Source organism: Macaca thibetana, chromosome 1 (assembly GCF_024542745.1).
Source record: "Macaca thibetana thibetana isolate TM-01 chromosome 1, ASM2454274v1, whole genome shotgun sequence".
Lineage (NCBI taxonomy): Eukaryota > Metazoa > Chordata > Mammalia > Primates > Cercopithecidae > Macaca > Macaca thibetana.
In genome coordinates this window covers 122452237-122475153 of record NC_065578.1, presented here as the reverse complement: position 1 = coordinate 122475153, position 22917 = coordinate 122452237, and the positions used below count along the sequence as shown (strand labels likewise).

General features: G+C 39.3%; 1 protein-coding gene across 2 annotated transcripts in view; it reads right to left on the bottom strand.

Annotated features, from left to right (window-relative positions):
* Nucleotides 1–22917, bottom strand: part of VPS45 (vacuolar protein sorting 45 homolog) — an 82812-nt gene that overhangs the window by 38177 nt on the left and 21718 nt on the right. The window contains exons 11-14 of one of the 2 annotated variants that reach the window (XM_050750136.1): nt 17765–17923; nt 17455–17562; nt 16527–16648; nt 11437–15119 (exon numbers count right to left, since the gene is read on the bottom strand). In XM_050750136.1, coding sequence (XP_050606093.1) covers nt 15113–15119; nt 16527–16648; nt 17455–17562; nt 17765–17923 — 396 coding nt within the window. In that variant the 3' untranslated portion in view covers nt 11437–15112. Of the gene's footprint in view, nt 1–11436; nt 15120–16526; nt 16649–17454; nt 17563–17764; nt 17924–22917 lie in introns of those variants that run through there. The other variant, XM_050750127.1, reaches the window with a different exon arrangement.

Below are 22917 nucleotides of genomic sequence, written 5' to 3'. Positions count from 1 at the left end.
GAGAGAAAGAGGGAGAAGCATAAGCCAGCTCACAGAAGACCTCAAATCTCACAGGTCATGGGGGAATCACTGAAAGGTTTTCACAGGTTATCAGGATCAAATTTGCTTTTTGAGATGGAGTCTCTCTCTGCCACCCAGGCTGGAGTGCAGTGGTGCGATCTTAGTTCACTGCAACCCCCGCCTCCTGGGTTCAAGCGATTCTCCTGCCTCAGCCTCCCAAGTAGCTGGGAATACAGGCACGTGCCACCACGCCAGACTAATTTTTGTATTTTTTAGTAGAGACAGGATTACACCATGTTGGCCAGGCTGGGGATCTTGAACTCCTGACCTCAGGTGATCCGCCCACCTTGGCCTCCCAAAGTGCTAGGATTACAGGTGTGAGCCACCGTGCCCAGCCAAATTTGCTTTTTTGAAGGATAGTTTTGGCAGCCGTGCAAGAATGAATTGGGTGTAACTGTTGGGAAAAGTTGGAGAATAAAAGGTTAGTGTGAGACTTCTGGGAAGATATGATGAAACCTAGAACTAAAGACATCCTAGAAAGGGTAAAGAGGAGGTAGTGGATGTCCAGTCACAAAAAATACATATTCTTCAGTATTTGGTCAATGACTGAATGTGGAGGATAGGGGTAAAGGGGGAGTCCATAACTGTTTTCTGGTTTTGGTAACTAGGTGTAGTGGTTTAGATTTGAGAAAAAGGACATTTACTGAGCATAAGACACAAACACGTTGTGTTTTAGATACCTGTGGAATATTTTAATGGAGATGCCCACTAGACATCTGCATATTCAGGTCTAGTGCTTTCCCTGAATATGTGGTAGCTAAAGCCATGGGAATAGATGAGTTTTATCTAGGGAGATCATGTAGAATGAGAAGAGAACCAAAAGACAGATTTTTTTGGTGAGTCCCTAACAACCACAATACAAGTAAAAAGAGGAGCCAGCATTAGCAACTGAGAAGGACATTTTCAGAAAGGTAGGAGGAGAACCAGAAGGGAAAGGTTGAGGGCCAACTGAGTCTTAAGAAGAAAAGAATGGTTAATAGTGTGAAATGATGCAGTGGGGAAAGTAAGGTGAAAATTGAGAGTCCCCTGGATTTACTAATGTGATTTTGCAAGAAATGTTTTAGTGTGTTGTAGTGGAGTAAGAGTTGACAAACAGAAGACAGTAACTGTGGACTTCTTTATCCAAGAAACTTGGCTATGAAGGGAAGGACATAACTTACAGGAAAATCTAGGACTAAAGGCTTTAAATTTATTATTTAACAAAAGAAAATTAGTATGATTATAACCTGTGGAAAAGAAGTCGGCAGAGAAGAGGCTGAAAATAATGGGGTGATGGGGAGAAGAGAGCGAGAGCCAGAGCGAGAGAGCAAGAGAGAGAAAGAAAATAACAAAGGCTTCAGAAGAGCTGGTAGGAAGGTAAAACCAGAGTGGTGGCATCTGACTTTCTGACTGGTATAAGATGATATCTCAGTGTGGTTTTCATTTGCATTTCTCTGATGATCAGTAATGCTGAGCATTTTTTCAAGTGTTTTTTGGCCACTTGTAATTCTTTTGAGAAATGTCTTTCATGTCCTTTGCCCAGTTTTTAATGGGGTTGTTTTTTTTTTTAAATTAAGTTCCTTGTAGGATGTGGATATTAGTCCTTTGTTGGAGGCATTATTTGTAGGTTGTCTGTTTATTCTGTTGGTTATTTCTTTTGCTGTGCAGAAGCCCTTTAGTTTAATTAAGTCCTATTTGTCTACTTTTGTTTTTGTTGCATGTGCTTTTGGGATCTTTTTCATAAATTCTTTGCCTAGGCCAATGTCCAGAGATTTTTTTTCCTAGATTTTCATCTAGGACTTTTATAGTTTCAGGTCTTATATTTAGGCCTTTAATCTATCTTGAGTTAATTTTTGTATATGGTTAAGAGATAGGGGTCCAATTTCATTTTTCTGCATATGGCTGGCTAATTTTCCCAGCACAATTTATCGAATGGGGTGCCCCTCCCCCATTGTTTATTTTTGTCAACTTTATTGAAGATCAGTTGGTTGTAGGTATGTGGCTTTATTTCTGGGTTCTCTATTCTGTTCCATTGATCTATGTGTCTGTTTTTGTACCAGTACCATGCTTTTTTAGTTACTGTAGCCTTATAGTATAATTTGAAGTCAGGCAATGTTACTCTGGATTTGTTTTTTGCTTAAAGCACCTTGGCTATTCAGGCTTTCTTCTGGTTCCATATCAACTTTAGGATTCTAATTCTGTGAAGAATGATGTTGGTAATTTGATAGGAATTGTGTTGAATCTGTAGATTGCACTGGGTAATATGATCATTTTAATATTGATTCTTCCAATCCATGAGCATGGGATGTTTTTCCATTTGTTTGTGTCATCTATGATTTCTTTCATCAATGTTAAGTACTCCTTGTAGAGGTCTTTCACCTCCTTGGTTAAATATATTCCTAAGTATTTTGTGTATGTGTCTATTGTAAATGGGACTGCGCTCTTACTTTGATTCTCGGCTTGAATGTTACTGGTGCATAAAAATGTTACTCATTTTTGTATGTTGATTTTGTATCCAGAGACTTTAATGAAGTCACTTATCAAGTCTAGGGATCTTCTAAAGGGATCTTTAGGGTTTTCTAAGTATATAATCGTACTGAATGTGAACAGGGATAATTTGACTTCCTCTTTTCCAATTTGGATGTCTTACCTTTCTATTGCCTGACTGCTCTAGGTAGGGCTTTTAGTATGTTGAATAGGACCAGTGAGAGTGGACATCCTCATCTTGTTCCAGTTCTTAGGGAAAATGCTTCCAACTTTTCCCCATTCAGTATGATGTTAGCTGTGGGTTTGTCATATATGGCTCTTACTATTTTGGTTTATTAAAAAGTCAAAAAACAACAGACGTTGGCATGGATGCGGAGAAAAGGGAATGCTCATATACTGTTGGTGGGAATATAAATTTATATTCAACCTCTGTGGAAAACATTATAGAGCTAGCTCAAAGAACTAAAAATAGAACTAGCAATCAAGCTACAGGGAGGGGAGCAAATGCACAGGGTACGTCCTTGCTCATGTCCCCTCTTCCTCCTTAAAAACAACAACAAAAAAAGGCTGGGCCTGGTGGCTTATGCTTGTAATCCCAGCACTGTGGGAGGCCAAGGCAAGTGGATCGCTTGAGCCAAGGAGCTCGAGATCCACTTGGGCAACATTGTGAGACCCCCCAGCTCTGCAAAAAAAATTTTTAAAAATTAGTCCAGTTTGGTGGCATTCCCCTATAGTCTCAGCTACTTGGCGAGGCCGGGGGCAGGTAGATGGTGCTGAGATGTGAGGATCACTTGAGCCTGGGAAGTTGAGGTTGCAGTGAACTGTGACTGTGCCACTGCACTCCATCCAGCCTAGGCAACAGAACGAGATGCTGTCTCAAGAAAGGAAAAACAAAAAACAAAAACAACTTACCATTCAACCCAGAAATCCCACTACTGGGTATCTACCCAAAGGAAAGGAAATCATTATATAAAAAAAGACACATGCACTCATGTTTATCCCAGCACTATATACAATAGCAAAGCTACGGAACCAACTTAAGTATCCACCAACAGTGGACTGGATAAAGAAAATGTGGTACATATACACCATGGAATACTAAGCAGGCATAAAAAAGAATGATATCATGTCCTTTGCAGGAACATGGATGGAGCAAGAGGCCATTATCCTAAGTGAAATAACTCTGAAGCAGAAAAATCAAATATAGCATGTTCTCACTTATAAATGGGAGTTAAACACGGCAGGTACACATGGACAAAAGGATGAAGAGAAGAGACTATGGAGGACTCCAAAAAAGGGGAGGGAGGAAAGAAGAAGACTGAAAAATTACCCAGATAGTTACAGACTATGTAAAAAGCAGGAAGATAAGAGGCAGTTAAAGTGTTCAGAAACAATAAAATACTCAAGGCTGAAAGGACATTATATTCACCAAAAAAATGAAAAATGTAGGAAAGTAATATATATATTTGCTCAAGATAAATTGCATAATGGATTACTCAAATAAATACATTTTATTTACTTAAGTAAATAAATGAATTGCACAGATTATTTTATTAAGAAGAAGGGAGGGAATCTTTCTCTTGCAGGGGTACAGTGACCATCTTGGTGACTAATGGGAAGAATCAGACAGTTAACACCTTTGTTTTGAGCTCCTGATCTGATAAGTCAATTTAAAAAGCGGTTGAGCAGACAAATGAGAGCATCGTGGAAAACGATGTTGCTTCTCCATAGCTATCCTCTGACCATCACCTGCCTGGAGAATGTATCTGTCTCTCATGGAAAAGAAAGGCAAAAACTGGGAAGGAACAAATTCAAGTGGGTTTTAGCATAGCAAGAGAACACTGTCCTTCAGTCTGATCATTTCAGGGTGGCAGGGTATTTTTGTACTACTGGAGAGGAAAGAAAATGTCATGGGTGGTAAACTGTGGGTGTAGGTTATATAAATGTAAGGACAAAACCTAGATACAGGGATAGGCTCTTAGAGCTTGGCTCAATTGTATACCTCACAAAGATGACTATGTCACATTAGGTTATGAAAACATTAATAAATGTTTTCCTGAGCCTCCTCCTACTACTTATTCAAGCTGACTTAAGGAAGAACATCTATGAAGAACAATGTTTAAATACCCCTGACATTTTTCCTTTTCATTCCTTTTCCCAGTGAATTTTAAAAGTAGATGTTCTGATGAAGCCAATGGTGAAACATACAGCAAATCTTTTCCATATGATGGTTGAAGCTAAGTAGAATACACAAGTTCAATTCTTTGTATGCATCTTCCTGTGCTCTGTAATTCACCATAGCAACCAAAGCATTAATTAATGCAGACAGCAAACATTAGAAAACAGCAGCTAGCTCATGCTGTATAGAGATATACAAGGATAATCAAGGGTAATATCTTATTTTGTTAAAAAATTAAAAAATTAACATATAGGATTTCTGGAAATCATTATTTCTTTCAAAAATTTTTATCTTAAGTTTGGGGGTACATGTGAAAGTTTGTTACATAAGCACATGTCATGGCAGTTTGTCATACATATTATTACATCACCCAGTTATTAAACTCAGGACCCAATAGTTATCTTTTCTGTTCCTCTCCCTCCTTTCACCTTTCCTGCTCAAGTAGACCCCAGTGTCTGCTGTTTCCTTCTTTGTGTTCCTTAGTTCTTATCATTTAGCTCCAACTTGTAAGTGAGAACATGCAGTATTTGGTTTTCTCTTCCTGCGTTAGTTTGCTAAGGGTGATAGCCTCCAGCTCCATCCATGTTCCCACAAAAGGCATAATCTCATTTTTTTAATGGCTGCCTAATATTCCATGGTGTATATGCACATTTTCTTTATCCAGTCTGTCATTGGTGGGCATTTAGGTTGATTCCATGTCTTAGCTATTGTGCACAGTGCTGCAATGAACATTCGTGTGCAGTGTCTTTTTTTTTTTTTTTGAGACAGAGTTTCGCTCAATGCCCAGGCTGGAATACAATGGTACAATCTTGGCTCACTGCAACCTCTGTCTCCCAGGTTCAAGCAGTTCTCCTGCCTCAGCCTCCCAAGCAGCTGAGATTACAGGCCTGCACCACTATGCCCCCGCTAATTCTGTATTTTTAGTAGAGACGAGGTTTCATTACGTTGGTCAGGCTGGTCTTAAACTCCTGACCTCAGGTGATCCACCCACTTTGGCCTCCCAAAGTGCTGAGATTACAGGCATGAGCCACCCCACCTGGCCATGCATGTGTCTTTTTTTTTTTTTTTTTTTTTTTTTTTTTTTGAGAGGAAGTCTCACTCTGTCACCTAGGCTGGAGTGCAGTGGAGTGATCTTGGCTCATCACAATCTCCGCCTCCCAGGTTCAAGTAATTCTGCTGCCTCAGCCTCCCAAGTAGCTGGGATTACAGGCAGCTGCCATCATGCCTGGCTAATTGTTTTTATTTTTAGTAGAGACCAGGTTTCACCATGTTGGCCAGGCTGGTTTCGAACTACTGACCTCAGGTGATCCACCTGCCTCAGCCTCCCAAAGTGCTGGGATTACAGGCGTGAGTCACCGCATCCAGCTGCATGTGTCTTTATGGTAGAATTTGAGTTATATTCCTCTGGTATATACCCAGTAATGGGATTGCTGGGTCAAATGGTAGTTGTGTTTTTAAATCTTTGAGGAACTGCCATACTGCTTTCCACAATGGTTGAACTAATTTACACACCCACCAACAGGGTATAAGGGTTCTCTTTTCTCTGCAACCTCGCCAGGATCTGTTATTTTTGACTTTCTTTTTTTTTTTTTCCCCGAGGTAGAGTCTTGCTCTGTCGCCCAGAGCTGGAGTGAAATGGTGTAATCTCGGCTCACTGCAACCTCCGCTTCCCAGGTTCAAGCCATTCTCCTGCCTCAGCCTCCCGAGTAGCTGGGATTACAGGCACACGCCACCAGGCCTGGCTAATTTTTGTATTTTTAGTAGAGAAGAGGTTTCACCATGTTGCCCGGGCTGGTCTCGAACTCCTGACCTTGTGATCCGCCCACCTTGGCCTCCCAAATTGCTGGGATTACAGGCATGCTCCACCACACCCAGCCTATTTTTTGACTTTTTAATGACAGCCATTCTGACTGGTGTGAGATGGTATCTCACCATGGTTTTGATTTGCATTTCTCTAATGATCAGTGATATTGAGCTTTTTTTCATAGGCTTGTTGGCTGCATGTATGTCTTCTTTTGAGAAGCAGCTGTTCATGTCCTTTGCCTACTTTTTTTTTTTTTTTTTTTTTTCGTGACAGGGTTTCACTCTTGTTGCCCAGGCTGGAGTGCAATGGCACAATCTTGGCTCATAGCAACCTCCACCTCCCAGGTTCAAGCGACTCTCCTGCCTCAGCCTTCCGTGGCACGATTACAGGTGCCAGCCACCACTCCTGGCTAATTTTTTGTATTTTTAGCAGAGATGGGGTTTCACCATGTTGGCTAGGCTGGTCTCGAATTCCTGACCTCAGGTGATCCACCTGCCTTGGCCTCCCACATTTTAATGGGGTTGTTTTTCTCTTGTAAATTTGTTTAAATTCTTTATAGATGCTGGATATTAGACCTTTCTCAGATGCATAGTTTGCAAATATTTTCTCCCATTCTGTAGACTGTCTGTTTAGTCTGTTGATAGTTTCTTTAGCTGTGCAATAGCTCTTGTTTAATTAGATCCCATTTGTCAATTTTTGCTTTTGTTGTGATTGCTTTTGGCGTCTTTGACATGAAATCTTAGCCTGTTCCTAGGTCCAGAATGGTATTACCTAGTTTGTCTTCCAGGGTTTTTATAGTTTTGGGTTTTACATTTGTCTTTAATCCATCTTGAGTTGAAATTTTTGAATATGGTATAAGGAAGGGGTCCAGCTTCAGTCTTTTGCATATGGCTAGTCAGTTATCCCAGCACCATTTATTGAATGAGTCTTTTCCCCATTGCTTGTTTTTGTCAGCCTTGTCAAAGATCAGATGGTCGTAGATGTGACGCCTTACTTCTGGGCTCTCTATTTTGTTCCACTGGTCTATGTGCCTGTTTTTGTACCCATACCATGCTGTTTTGGTCACTGTAGCCTTGTAGTACAGTTGGAAGTTGGGTAATGTGATTCTTCCAGCTTTGTTCTTTTTGCTTAGGATTGCCTTGGCTATGTGGGCTCCTTTTTGGTTCCACATGAATTTTAAAATAATTTTTTCGGCCGGGCGCGGTGGCTCAAGCCTGTAATCCCAGCACTTTGGGAGGCCGAGACGGGCGGATCACAAGGTCAGGAGATCGAGACCATCCTGGCTAACACGGCGAAACCCCGTCTCTACTAAAAACACAAAAAATTAGCCGGGCGAGGTGGCGGCGCCTGTGGTCCCAGCTACTCGGGAGACTGAGGCAGGAGAATGGCGGGAACCCGGGAGGCGGAGCTTGCAGTGAGCTGAGATCTGGCCACTGCACTCCAGCCTGGGCGACAGAGCGAGACTCCGTCTCAAAAAAAAAAAAAAAAAAAAAAAAAGGGCCGGGCGCGGTGTCTCAAGCCTGTAATCCCAGCACTTTGGGAGGCCGAGACGGGCGGATCACGAGGTCAGGAGATCGAGACCACCCTGGCTAACACGATGAAACCCCGTCTCTACTAAAAAAAAATACAAAAAACTAGCCGGGCGCGGTGGCGGGCGCCTGTAGTCCCAGCTACTCGGGAGGCTGAGGCAGGAGAATGGCGTAAACCCGGGAGGCGGAGCTTGCAGTGAGCTGAGATCCGGCCACTGCACTCCAGCCTGGGCGACAGAGCGAGACTCTGTCTCAAAAAAAAAAAAAAAAAAAAAAAAAAAAAAAAATAATAATAATAATAATTTTTTCTAGTTCTGTGAAGAATGTTGGTAGTTAGATAGGAATAGCATTGAATCTGTAAACTGTTTTGGGCAGTATAGCCATTTTAATGATATTGATTCTTCCTATCCATGAGCATGGGATGTTTTTCCATTTGTTTGTGGCTTCTCTGATTTCTTTGAACAGTGTTTTATAATTCTCACTGTAGAGCTCTTTCACTTCCCTGTTTAGCTGTATTCCTAGGTATTTTATTTTTTTGGTGGCAGTTGTGAATGGGATTGCCTTTCTGATTTGGCTTTCAGCTTGGCTGTTGTTGCTGTATAGGAATGCTAGTGATTTCTGTACATTGACTTGTATCCTGCAACTTTGCAGAAGTTGTTTATCAGCTGAAGGAGCTTTGGAGCTGAGACTATGGGGTTTTCTAGATATAGAATCATGTCGTCTAAAAACAGATAGTTTGACTTCCTATCTTCCTACTTGGATGCACTTTATTTCTTTCTCTTGCCTGATTGCCCTCACTAGGACTTCCAATACTTTGTTGAATAGAAGTGGCGAGAGAGGGCATCCTTGTCTTGTGCCGGTTTTCAAGGGGAATGTTTCCAGCTTTTGCCCATTCAGTATGATGTTGGTTGTGGGTTTGTCATAGAAGGCTTTTTTTTTTTTTTTGAGATGGAGTCTTGCTCTGTCCCCCAGGCTGGAGTGCAGTGGCTCGATCTTGGGTCACTGCAAGCTTTGCCTACCAGGTTCATGCCATTCTCCTGTCTTGGCCTCCCCAGTAGCTGGGACTACAGCCACCCACCACCCTACCTGGCTAATTTTTTGTATTTTTAGTAGAGACAGGGTTTCACCATGTTAGCCAGGATGGGCTTTATCTCCTGACCTCGTGATCCACTCGCCTCAGCCTCCCAGAGTGTTGGGAATAGATGGCTCTTATTATTTTGAGGTATGTTCCTTCAATACCAAGTTTATCGAGAGTTTTTTTTTTTTCTTTTTATGGAGTCTCACCCTGTTGCCCAGGCTGGAGTGCAGTGGCGCAGTCTTGGCTCACTACAACCTCTGCCTCCGGGGTTCAGGTGATTTTCCTGCCTCAGCCTCCCGAGTAGCTGGGACCACAGGCGCCTGCCACCGCACCTGCCACCACACCCGGCTAATTTTTGTATTTTTTTAGTAGAGACGCAGTTTTACTACATTGGCCTTGAACTCCTGACCTTGTGATCTGCCCACCTCAGCCTCCCAAAGTGCTGGGATTATAGGCATGAGCCACATTGCCCGCCTTATTGAGAATTTTTAACATTATTTTTATATGTGGTTAAGTTAGGTGGAAACACAAACTTTCAAAAGGCAACATTTTATCTATTTTGTGGAGCATTACACTTATGGCTAAAATTGTAATTTTTGAACATATTTACAAATGATACGGTTCTTATGAGCATTTACTACAAAAAAAAGGTCAATGGAAAAGGACTGCTGCTTCACAGAAACAAAAAATAAGCTGTAGTGACAAGATTCTACTACATTTGTGTAAACATGAAAAGTACTTCCTTTTTGAATTGACTGATTCTGGAATGCATGATCATATAGCTCCATTTCCTCACCAAATGAAAAAGTTGCTTGCCTTTATCAGAGACAAGAGGCAATTCTAGAGTGAGAAAAAAAAATTAGCTTGAAAAACAGGGTATGCAAGAATCCCATCTGCAGAATGATCAAATCCAATTTGTGGATATAGCTATACTGCCAAACAGCTTAAACACTAATTTAACAGCTAGGGCTAAAAAAATTTTCACCAGTGTTTTCGTTTTGCAAAGTTGTGTTCTTGCCACATTTCCTTTGATATTTTCTATTATTATAGCAACAATAAAACCTAGAGTTTCTATTATGATGAGACAAATAATAATAAATATCACTATAATCAAGGACTCTTTTCAATACAATACAGGGCCAAGAAAGTGGCTAGAGCTGATAGTGTGGCCAAGTGAATGCAGAGCCAGAAAGTTTTATAGGAGGATTGTTTATGAACTTCAAAAGTCTAAATTTTCTATAGCATCAATTAAATTTATTCTCTGGTTTAAATTTTCCAACTATAAATATTGGCATATCAACTAGAAGAGATGCCTATAGAATTTATTGAACATCTACTATTTGTAAATCACTGTGTTAAATGTTGTGAAAACCCCGAAGATGAACAAAACGTAGTATTTACTTCAAGATTACAATACCTAATACAATAACTAATGAGAAGGATAGATATGTAACTAACTAACTACTGTCTCAATATCCAGAGGTAACGACTATTAACAACTTCTTGATTATTGTTTCAGAAATAGTTACTGTAGGCAGGGCATGGTGGCTCATGCCAGTAATCCAAGCACTTTGGGAGGCTGAGGCAGGCAGATTGCTTGAGTTCAGGAGTTTGAGACAAGCCTAGGCAACGTGGCAAAACCTTGTCTCTATAAAAATGCAAAAATTAGCTAGGTACTGTGGCATGTGTCTGTAGTCCCAGCTACTTACGAGAACAAGGTGGGATGGCTTGAGCCCAAAAGGCGGAGTTTGCAATAAGCTGAAATCATGCCACTGCTCTCCAGTCTGCACTACAGAGCCAGACCCTGTCTCAAAACAAACAAAAAAGAGAGTTACTGTATTTATACATATATGTGCTTGTAAAAATATATTATATAAAATATACATACATATGTATAGTCAAGCACATATTTATACACATGTACACTTTTTTTGTTTTGTTTTGAGACGGAGTCTTGCTCTATCACCCAGGCTGGTGTGTAATGGCACAATCTCGGCTCACTGCAATCTCCACCTCCCTGGTTCAAGTGATTCTCCTCACTCAGCCTCCTGAGTAGCTGGGACTACAGGTGCATGCCACCATGCCTGGCTAATTTTTGCATTTTTAGTAGAGATGGGGTTTCACCATGTTGGCCAGGCTGGTCTCGAACTCCTGACTTCAAATAATAGCCCACCTCGGCCTCCCAAAGTGCTGGGATTACAGGCATGAGCCACTGCACCCAGGATTCTACAGTTTTTTTTACCCAAAAGAAATGTTATGGCTGGGCACAGTGGCTCACACCTGCAATCCCAGCACTTTGGGAGGTCGAGGTGGGTGGATCACAAGGTCAGGAGTTCGAGACCAGCCTGACCAACATGGTAAGACTCCATCTCTACTAAGCTACTCAGGAGGCTAAGGCAGGAGAATCTTGAACCCAGGAGGCTGGGATTGCAGTGAGCCAAGATGGTACCACTCCAGCCTGGGCGACAGAGCAAGACTCTGTCTCAAAAAAAAAGAAAAGAAATGTTATAACATTCTGCTTTTCTATCCAATATATCTTAGAAAGCTTTGCATATCACCCATGAAGAGTTATGTCATTAAAAAAAAAGAGGCTTGGCGCAGTGGCTCAAGCCTGTAATCCCAGCACTTTGGGAGGCTGAGACGGGAGGATCATGAGGTCAGGAGATCGAGACCACCCTGGCTAACAGAGTGAAACCTTGTCTCTACTAAAAAATACAAAAAACTAGCCAGGCGAGGTGGCAGGCGCCTGTAGTCCCAGCTACTCGGGAGGCTGAGGCAGGAGAATGGCGTAAACCCAGGAGGCGGAGCTTGCAGTGAGCTGAGATCCGGCCACTGCACTCCAGCCTGGGCGACAGAGCGAGACTCCGTCTACAAAAAAAAAAAAAAAAGAATACGTAGTATTGTACTGTAGTTTAGGTAATCAGCCCTCTATTAATAGATACTTAGCTTGTTCCTAGTTTTTTTTGCTATTACTTCAGTGAACATCCTTGCTTAAGTATCTTTGTGTACTTGCCAGGAATATCTATACAGTAAGCTTTTAGAAGTAGAATTGGCAAATAAGAGTATTTTCAAGTCCTTTGCAGTATTCCTTCTGTTAGGCATGGCCAGGAGGTGGTATAGGTATGTTCTGTGACACTCACTGTAGTTTTGTAACCATTTCTTTGCCTTCTTCCTTCAAAATTTCCACTATTTTAGAAGCTCATAATGTAGTTGCACCGCTTTTTCCTGACTTCCTTTCCTGGTCACTTTTATTCCCTGAAGACTTTAGCTCTGGCTTACTTGTCCTCCTTTTTCTCCTTCTCTTTTCAAGATTTTCAGTGACTTTAACATCACTGTGGATTACTCATTTAACATCCTGGTCTCCTTAGCAATCCTGATCTTTTCGTCTACCCACTACAACCACCCACATCCATGCTTACAATCTAAACTTCTTCTTTACTTCTTCTGAACCCCCTATGAAATCTTGAATTCAAAATATCTTTATCCAATAACTACCTCTCAGCTTCCAATTTACCTATACTAATACTCTTCTGTAATAATTCTTTGGCCTCATCAAATCTCCAATTCATTCACCAATACCTTTCTCATGATCCAATACACTCTCCTGTTTCCATTTCCCCAAATCCTATTTGGACCCAATTAGTTGTCTTTTCCACGTTTAATCGGAAGCGGTTCAAAATTTCCAGAGGAAAGACACACAATTAAGCTTACTGGCTATATTTTAAATCAATGACCACAAAACTCTCTAGGCATTCAACCTTGCCTAGAACTCCTACTTATATTTCCCTACTAAACTTGATTCCTAGCCTACAGGATGACTGTTCTACAATGTTTTTTCTTTATACCCCTTATGTTAGCTGGTAACCTGGCATATTTTACTGAGAAAAATCAGACATGATGACCCCAGGTTCTCACCATCAAAACTACAAACCTATTGTATCTATACATATTGCTTTCTCTCCTGTTAAAATGAAAGTACCTCTGCACCTATCACAGGCAATCCCTCTATTTGTTCTCTGGATTCCTTAAGGACTTCACTTCTGTAGCACTTTCCTTCTCTTTTGCATTACCTATTTGCTCTTCTTTACTGGATAATTCTCATTGGGTTACACATATGCTCCAGAACCTCTTCCTCTTGAGCCCACAATTTCTTCTAGATACCACTCCATTTCTCTTCCTCCTTTATGCAATTTTTTTTTTTTGGAGACGGAATGTCACTCTGTCACCAGGCTGGAGTGCAGTGGCGCAATCTCGGCTCACTGCAACCTCCACCTCCCAGTTCAAGCGATTCTCCTGCCTCAGCCTCCCGAGTAGCTGGGATTACAGGCTCACACCACCACACCCAGCTAATTCTTGTATTTTTAATAGAGACAGGGTTTCACCATGTTGGCCAGGATGGTCTCGATCTTCTGACCTTGTGATCCGGCCACTTCGGCCTCCCAAAGTGCTGGGATTACAGGCGTGAGCCACCGCGCCTGGCCACAAAATTTCTTAAGTGTCTCCAATTTATCTTCTATCTTGTTAACTCCTCTAATTTGGCTTCCAACCTCACTGAAACCAGGGGAGAATATCATCAAAGACCTTCATGTTGCCATATCAGATGGATTCTTTACTTTCTTCACCTTCTTTACCTCTCAGAGTTTGGATGCAGTTTATTACTCACTTGCTCTTGATGGCACCACGCTTTGCTGGTTTTTCTCCTACCTTTCTGCTTCCTCCTCAGTCTCCATTACTGGCTCCTTATTCTCTACTCAGTGCTTAGTTCCGGGCTCTCTTATTTTCTCTTTTCTATGCTTTTTCTCTAAGTGATCTTATCTAGTTCCATGGTTTTAATATTACTAATATTTTTGTTGACTCTCAATATGTGACATTTCTACTTGTTATCTAATAGGCATTGCCAACTGAACAACAACACTCTGTTTCTCCTCAAAGCCTGAGAGTTATTCTTGACTTCTCTATTACCTTTGTTCCATAAATCTGTGTCATTAAATATGTCTATTGATTCTGGCTTCTCTCTTGGCCTCCTACCCAAACCACTTCCATTTCTCACCTGGACTACTGCAGTTATCTCCTTAGTAGTCTCTCTGCTTCTATTTTTGCCTTCAATAATCCATCCTCACCACAAATGATCTTTTAAAACACAATTAAGTTCATGTTACTCATATGCTTAACTCTTCAATGGCTTCCCATAACATTAAAAAAAAAAACCTCTTTACTAGGGTCGTCGAGAACCGATGTGATCCAACCCTGCCTCTCTTTCAACCTCTTATTTCCTCCTTATTCACTATGCTCCAGCCAAGCAGGGCTCCCTTATGTTTCATTAACTTGCCAAATTCTCTCTTTCTTCAAGACCTTTGCTCTGGTGTTTCTCTCTGCTTTGGATGCTTTTTCTCCTAATCATCGTGTGATTGCTTTTTTTTTTTTTTTTTTTTTTTTTTTGAGATGGGGTCTCACTCTGTCGCCCAGGCTGGAGGGCAATGGTGCAATCTCAGCTCACTGCAACCTCCACCTCCCAGGTTCAAGTGATTCTCCTACCTCAGCCTCATGAGCAGCTGGGATTACAGGCGCCTGCCACCCACGCCAGGCTAATTTTGTGTTTTTAGTAAAGACGGGGTTTTGCCACGTTGGCTAGCCTGGTCTTAAACTACTGACCTCAGGTGATCCTCCCGCCTTGGCCTCCCAAAGTGTTGAGATTATAGGCGTGAGCCACCATGCCTGGTCTGGTTCTTTCTTATGACTCAAAGCTCATCTTAAATATCACCTCTCAGATAGGTTCTCTCTCCATCTAAAGTAGTCCTCCCCACCCCTACAATTACTTTGAAGCTCATTACCCTATTTATTTCCTGGATAGCACTTAGTAAAATTATATTCTTCATTAGTTTACTTGTTTACTCATTGTCTCTATGTAAGTTCTTTGAGGGCGGGTACCTTGTCTTTCCTGTCACTTCTATATCGTCAGCATCTACAACAGCTCTTGACATACTGAAAGCATTCAATCAACATCTGTTGTATAAAAGGACAAAGCAACTGAATTATTAACTATATGCATACTTAGGTTATAGTGACAAATGGTAACAGATGTTGACAACTGATAAATGTGCATTTTGTTCAAGGAATATAATTTTGAGCTTTGTGTGGGAATGAATTATGTAAATTAGAAAGGTTTTCTGCTGTGTACTGATCACGCACAGTACATTCTTCTGGTGGCCTATGGTTTCCCTTTGGCAATAAATAGCTAATTGCTTGTTCAGTAATTCTTATATAAATTCATAAGCAAATTAATGTTTTTATTTATCACATTAATGCGAAAGTTCAAGAATAGTTATGTTTTTTAAAAAGCCTCTCAGATAGGTGCATAACTTTGGGCTGGCGTTCATTCTTCCCACTTAGCTGACATTTCTGGATCTTGATCCCAAGGTCCTTAAACATTTTATCTGAATGAGTGTCTCTGAATTTAACACCAAATGTTCTGCCTCTCAACCTTGGACTTTTAAAAGATGATTTTTTTTCCTGTTCTGTACCAAATTACAGAAAAAAATTTTTTAAAGGACAACGTGAAAAAATACACTTTATCACATAAAAGAGTCATTTACGTATCTCAAAACATTTTTCCCATTCAGAATCTCATTATGTTTATAAAACACTGTACTTCCAAGGCTCTTAGATGTTTATTAACTGAAATAATAGAACAATTATGTCAACAGTAAAATTTTCACATTTATCTATCCAATAGGATTCAAGTATATATGTTAGCCCCTTTAGATAACATGTGGTCCAACTAAGAAATATAACAATATAATTTTTAACTAGGTAGAATTTATGTATACAATATTTAAAATTTCGGGTTGGCCTAAATAAGTTGTTCTGGATAAGTTTTGTCTTTATTAAAAATTAACCACTGGATTAAGATGACAATTATTGCTTCCTTTAGTTAATACTCAGAAAGAAAGCCATCCTTTGCTCCTGTGTAACAAATGTACTTTATTAATTAGGTCTCTCAGTTTGTGTGCTGGCAACATTTGGCAAAGTCCAGTCCTCAGTAAAAATAGTAACAACCTGCTCTGGAGGGCAATCAGGCAGCAAGTCTATTTTTGGCCTTAATGTTTGAAACACCAAATGCCAGATGCCATCGAACAGAACCTTAATTGGCATAAGTAAACTGGTTTGATACTGAAGTACAGAAGGATTTGAGGCACTCCAAAACACTTGTTTCTTTAGTACAAAAGAAATAAATGTTTCAGACTTAGCAGAGGAATTCATATCTAATACTGACATATGTAAAACCAAAAGAATCTTAACAGAAGAAAGGAGAAGAATGCTATAACCTCAGCTTTAGTGCTTAACATTACTCTAAATTTTCTATTTGTTCAGTGTTTCTGGCTTTTATTATTAATATCTCTGTTAGCTTACCTGTCTCTGAGTGTGCTGGGGCCTAGATAAGGATATAGGTTTTCCTTAAGCCTTCCTTTGATGAGATGATCCAGCGTTTCATGTAGGAAAGGTTGATGCTGTGTATATACATTTTCTACTCCCTAAAACAGGGGAAAATGGTTCTTATGTCATTTTTGGGAAACTAGCAATACAAGAATTAGTAATATTCATATCAGAAAAGGATATACACTCAATAGAGATTTCATGGGATAGATTTAAATAGGAACTGTGGTAAATTTCACAATTATTTTAATCAGTCAGAAATGTTCTAATCTCATAAAAATTACTCTGTAATTTAGGGCTAGTTATTGTAAAGGAATTTTTAAAAATGGGATTGCTTAAATCCTTTATCATGTCTTCACTGCCTCTTACCCTTCTGTGAAAATGTTAAATGATAGGTAGAGCAAATAAAAGGAAAGGATCATGTACAAAAAAGACTGGAAATACCCAGGAAAACAGAAAAACTTCAGGAAACATAAGAAAAGCTAGCAGATTAGAATTAATTTTTGAGTATTTTAAGAAAACAGTTAAGTATTTTTAAAAGATCAAATGTTTGCTTCATCTTTAATTTCCTTAAGAAACTACTTAACAAATCTTTAATTATAAACAAATGGAGTAAAATATCTGTGACTATCAGAACCATTTGTCTTTTTCTTCTTGAATATTTCCCGGAAATATCTCCAGTTATTTCCCGCCCAGTTATTTGGTCCAATGCTGATACAGTTCTAATACAGAAAGCACTAAAAGAAAAAGCTTTCAAGAGGATGTCAGTTTTAATTTCATTTAATTGACATAGTACTAAATTAGCAGCAATCTTCAAGATACTTTGAAGATCATATTCATTCACTCTCAGCCTCAGGGGCTTCGACTGTTCTCACTTAGGAGAGCATAGAGGAGATGTCTATACCTTCAGTCCTTTGAGGAACTGTTTGGTGATAGCCACAGCATCTTTGGGGCTGAAGAGGTCACTTCCTCTGACTCGTTTACCACCATATTCAACAACTGCAGACACGAGCTATTAAGAGAAGCAAATTTTGATTGCTTAGGGATCAGGAAGCCCATTTCATAAGAAAATAATTTTATTAAGCAAACAAAAATGAAAATACAGATTTATACATTTCTGTAAATAAAAATAATATGATTTATCATTTGTTAGAGCTAAGAATATAATAACAGAGTTGGTTCCTGTTTGGTGGGCTAATATGGAAACTGGTTACCTTTCGATACTTCTCAGAAACACCTTTATTCCTGAGGTCCATCATTAGTCCTGGCAGGCTATTGCTGCTGTGTCGCTCATAATGTAAAGCATAAAGCATCACCAGGCGGGCAGCATCAAACTCTGTCACTTTGGGGTTCTGCAGAAGCCTTTTTACATTCTGAAGAAAGATAGAACTTATATTTATCCCCCTTTCACTTGAGTGATCTGTTGTACAATGCCTTAGATCTAATAATTATTGAATGGTAGTGATACATCACTACTATGACAATTATAAGTCATATACTTAGCAACTGTCTCAACTATAGAAAATTAAATGCCTTTTGTCCAAGGTAAGAATTAAATAAGGAAATATATTTCCATTGTAATTGCTTTGTGACAAAAATGAATTTAATAATGGGTAGTTCCACTTTTCTTTTCTTTTCTTTTTTTTTTTTTCCACTAGCTGAAGTTGTAATTTCCTTGCTGAAAGAAGGAACTATTTCCACCACTTGAATCAATACAGCACAACAAAACTGACTAGTTGATTTGCAAACCCTACTGCTTTCTCTTAGTAATAATGATTGACCAGTGAAATGGAGACAAAGTTGGTAGAATTTTACACAGACTGGGCTTAATCTCTAAGAAGCATCAGAACATGTCTCAACATGGTTGACAGAGGTGAGTATGTAATAGCACGTAATCTCTAAATTTAGTACTTAATGATTTTAAGAGGTAGGTACCGACAGAAAAGGGGGCCAGGAGAAGCCATGTTTACATTTTTTAATCTTCATATTCAGGACCTTCCATATAGTACAGATTTATATTTATTATACAGCAGAACAAATAATTTAAGTCAACAAATACTTTTTGAGTCCCCATAAGGCAGTATGTCATGCACTGTTGCAGGCACACAGATAAGTTAAAGACAATTCCTGTCCCCAGTGAGTTCACAGTCAATGGGGTGAACGATGATCAAAGTAATATAATTTATTCTGCTACATACATGTTTCTTTAATGTACTTTAGTTCTGTGAGATGAATAAATATGGAAATGGTGTCAGTTTAACACAGAAGGCATATTGTTTCATATGTAATTTTTCCAGAATGGATACGCTTTCTTACGATTAAAGGGGAAGCCTTACCAATACCTTAAGAAAAAAAGATGATAATCCTACAGACGTGTGTTCTGCAAGAAGTACTTGGTTTTGTAGCTTCAAGAACTGTTGCACTTTCCACTGTGTTATGCTAAACAGGGAAAGGGCAAGTGCAAATACAAAGGATGCAAATATATTGCACTGTGTTAAAAAGCAAAACAAAACAAAATAACAATCAAACACTGATTGATGAAGAAAGCTATCTCCATATGGTATTTTTAATTTTGACAAAGTAGTCTTTATGAGAAGTGAGTATTTTCAAGAACTTATAATTTGAAGAAAACATGAGACCCAGGAATAAGGCTGCAGAGGATGGACTGGCTCTATTTCTAGGTGCAAATGCCAGTGGAGATTTAACCATGCTAGTATTTTTATTATAATTGTTACTATTTTTATTAGGGCTCTGATTAAAAAATTATATGAATTTTTTATTTCTTTTTATAGTCATGTAGATTTTAAGTGGTCTGCTTATAACCCTATATTCTCATAACCCTTTTTTTAGTGCATGTTTTTATAGAATGTGAGGTTTTTCAGGAACAAATATGTGGTGTTATAACAGAAACATATGTATGTAAAAAAACAAAAGAAAACAAAAAGCAAAAGCTGAAAAATCAGTGCAAAAGAGGAAGGGGAGAGAAAGGGGAAGAGAAAATATAGTGGGTTGTTGAGAAATTAGGAAAGACTTCATAAAGGAGGTGACAATTGCCAAAGGTCCTGAAGAATCAGTAAGTATTGGAACCAGTGTGAGAGACTAAAAACAGTGGCACTATCAAAATAAATATGGAAATCAGAGGAAGAAATGGCTTGGGTTGAAAGGCTGGCAAGAGCCTTAAAGGGCACTGAATTCTGAGGACATAATTATCAACTATATGATTACAACTTACAAAATGTTTTCACATACATTATCTCTTTTGTACCTGACAACAACCATGTCCAATGTCTAAGAGCTCTTCTGTTCACACTGACTAGGGACTATGATGATAATGGGGAACCTCCCATGTAGCTTTCAAGTACAGAGTTCTATGAGAGAGATTTCTATTGTTGATTTTTTTGGTTACTATTTCACTACCATCATCCTTAAGGGATCAAAAAGGGAGAAACTTCTGTAGATTTTGATCCCAAATTTGTAAGATTTTTCTTATTTTTTTCCCTTCATGGTATCTTCCCCCCTAGAGCAGCCATGGAATACAGCCCATTTAGGGTACCTGCTCAAATGTTCCACTATTTTCTACTATAATATGAAGAAATTTCAGGTACAAATTATGTATGTATCTCAATCAACAGCATAAGTTTAAAACATTAAGAAATCTCGTTGGCGACCGGGCGTGGTGGCTCACGCCTGTAATCCCAACAGTTTGGGAGGCCGAGGTGGGTGGATCACTTGAGGTCAGGAGTTCGAGACCAGCCTGGACAACATGGTGAAACTCTGTCTCTACTAAAAATACAAAAAATTAGCAGGGTGTGGTGGCGGGCACCTGTAGTCTCAGCTACTCAAGAGGCTGAGGCAGGAGAATAGACTGAACCTGGGAGGCGAAGGTTGCAGTGAGCCAAGATTACGTGCCACTGTACTCCAGCCTGGGCGACAGAGTGAAACCGTCTCAAAAAAATAAATAAATAAAACATTTAAAAAAATTTTTAAAAAGAAAAGAAATCCCACTGGGGATTTCTGTTGTTACTTTTCTTATAGGCACAATGTCTCATTTCCTGCCCTTGCAGTCACTCTCCTACCACCTTTTCTGGCTGATCTGTCTCTGTACTTTTAAGCAAATCTGAGAAACCCAAGTAACTATAAATTCACAAAACTGGTATGATGACAAAGACTATTTGCAGTAATCAGTCTCTGTCCTTTTCTAGTTACCTTCACGTAGATCTTGACTCTTGGCTGTTTCTTATTAGAGATAAGTGTTGGTGATAACGTGGAGAAATAAGAACCCTTACACACAACTGGTGAATGTAAATTAGTACAGCCATTATGGAAAACAGTATGAAGGTTCCTTAAAAAATTAAAAATAGAACTACTATATGATTTAGCAATCCAACTACTTGGAATATATCCAAAGGACATGAAATCAGTATGTTGAAGAGATATCTGCATTCCTATGTTTACTGCAGCACTATTCAAAATAGCCAAGATATGAAATCAACCTAAATGTCCATCAACAGATGAATGGATCAAGAAAATGCAGTATTTAGGTCAGGCATGGTGGCTCAGGTCTGTAATCCCAGCACTTTGGGAGGCCGACGCAGGTGGACTGCTTGAGCTCAGGAGCTGGGGACCAGCCTGGGCAACATGGTGAAATTCTGTCTCTACAAAAATACAAAAATTAGCTGGGCATGGTGGTGCATGCCTGTAGTCACAGCTACTGGGGAGGATGAGGTGGGAGAGTAGCTTGAGCCTGGGAGGCAGAAATTGCAGTAAGCCAAGATTGCACCACTGCACTCTAGCTTGGGTGATAGAGCCAGACCCTGTCTCAACAAAAAGAAAAAAAAGAGAAGAAGGAAAAGAAAACACAGCATACATATATACATATATAATGAAATATTTACTACTCAGCCATGAAATAGAATGAAATTCTGTCATTTGTGGCAAAACAGATTAACCTGGAGGACTTATATTCAGTGAAATAAGCCTGACACAGAAGGACAAATAGTGCATGATCTTACTCACATGAGAGTAAAAAGTTGTTCTCATAGAACTCATAGAAGTAGAGAGCATAATAGCAGTTACCAGAGGATGGGATGGTGAAGGATGGGGGTGGTTAGAAATTGGTTAATAGGTACAAAGCTACAGTTAGAGAGCAGGAATATGTTCTGGTGTTCTACTGCATAGTAGGATGAATAGAGTTAAAAGTAATGTATTACATATGTCAAAATAGCTAGAAGAGAGGTTTTTAAATGTTCTTATCGCAAAGAAACGACCAATGTTTAAGGTGATGGATATGCTAATTACCCTGATTTGATCATTACACAATGTATACATATATTGAAACATCACATTGTATTCCATAAATCTGTACAATCATTATGCATCAATCATAAACAAAATCCACTTCTATTCCTTGAGACTTGGTACTGGTATTCAGATTGCTTGGCTTAACTCTTAGTTCTCCATTGAGGACTTGGCCCAGATCTGACCAGACCTACTTTGAGTAACTATTTTGCCTACTTTTGAGCCCTTAGGACCCAACTCATGGCTCAGGTCCATGTTCTAGCTAGAGGTATCTATTCTCTCATGAAAAGAAACCTGTAGGTACAAGCTGAGTTCTTTCTTTTCTTTCAGCTGTATCAGTCCTTGGAGAAGCAGGACCTTTTTGTCTGCCTTGATCCCACTTTATCTTTTGGCTTCATTTTGAAGGATTTCCCTCATAGCTACTTATCAACTTGATTGATAGTGGCCTACGTTACACTGAGATTTCAGGGCACTAACCAGAGAAGAGGAGAAAAAAGAATCAGAGAGGCTTATAATTACAAAGCAGGTATATGCTATACAGTAGTATTTATCTGTTGGAAATATAACTGAATTACATAATTTTTTGGTTTCTCTTATTAAATTTTCCATCAGCCTTGTGACTATTAGAAAACGACACTGTCATATTATAACAATGACTGAGTAAAGAGCAAAACAGAAAACTGTCATCTACTTAAGAAGACAGGATTCAAAAACCTTGCGCTGAACTCTAACATTTGTGTGGGCCTAATCAAGGAATAGGAAAAGAAAAGGAAAAGAAAAGCAAAAATAGTGTCTTTGGAGATCAAGTTTCCTAAAGGAACTAACATTCATTTATAAGATATCAGTGAGAAAACCATTCTTCTTTTCTGATATTTAGAGATTCTTCCATTGTTTCTGGCTGAACGCTTTTCTACTTTTCTGTTTTCTTCTATCGAAACTATGATGAAGCAGCAGAGCAAGAAGAAATCATTATGACATACACATATTTTAAACTATTATACAGATTACAGATGGTCTTGGTAATTAAAGATAGTCTCCATTTTTTTTGTTTTAGTTTAACCTAAAGAAC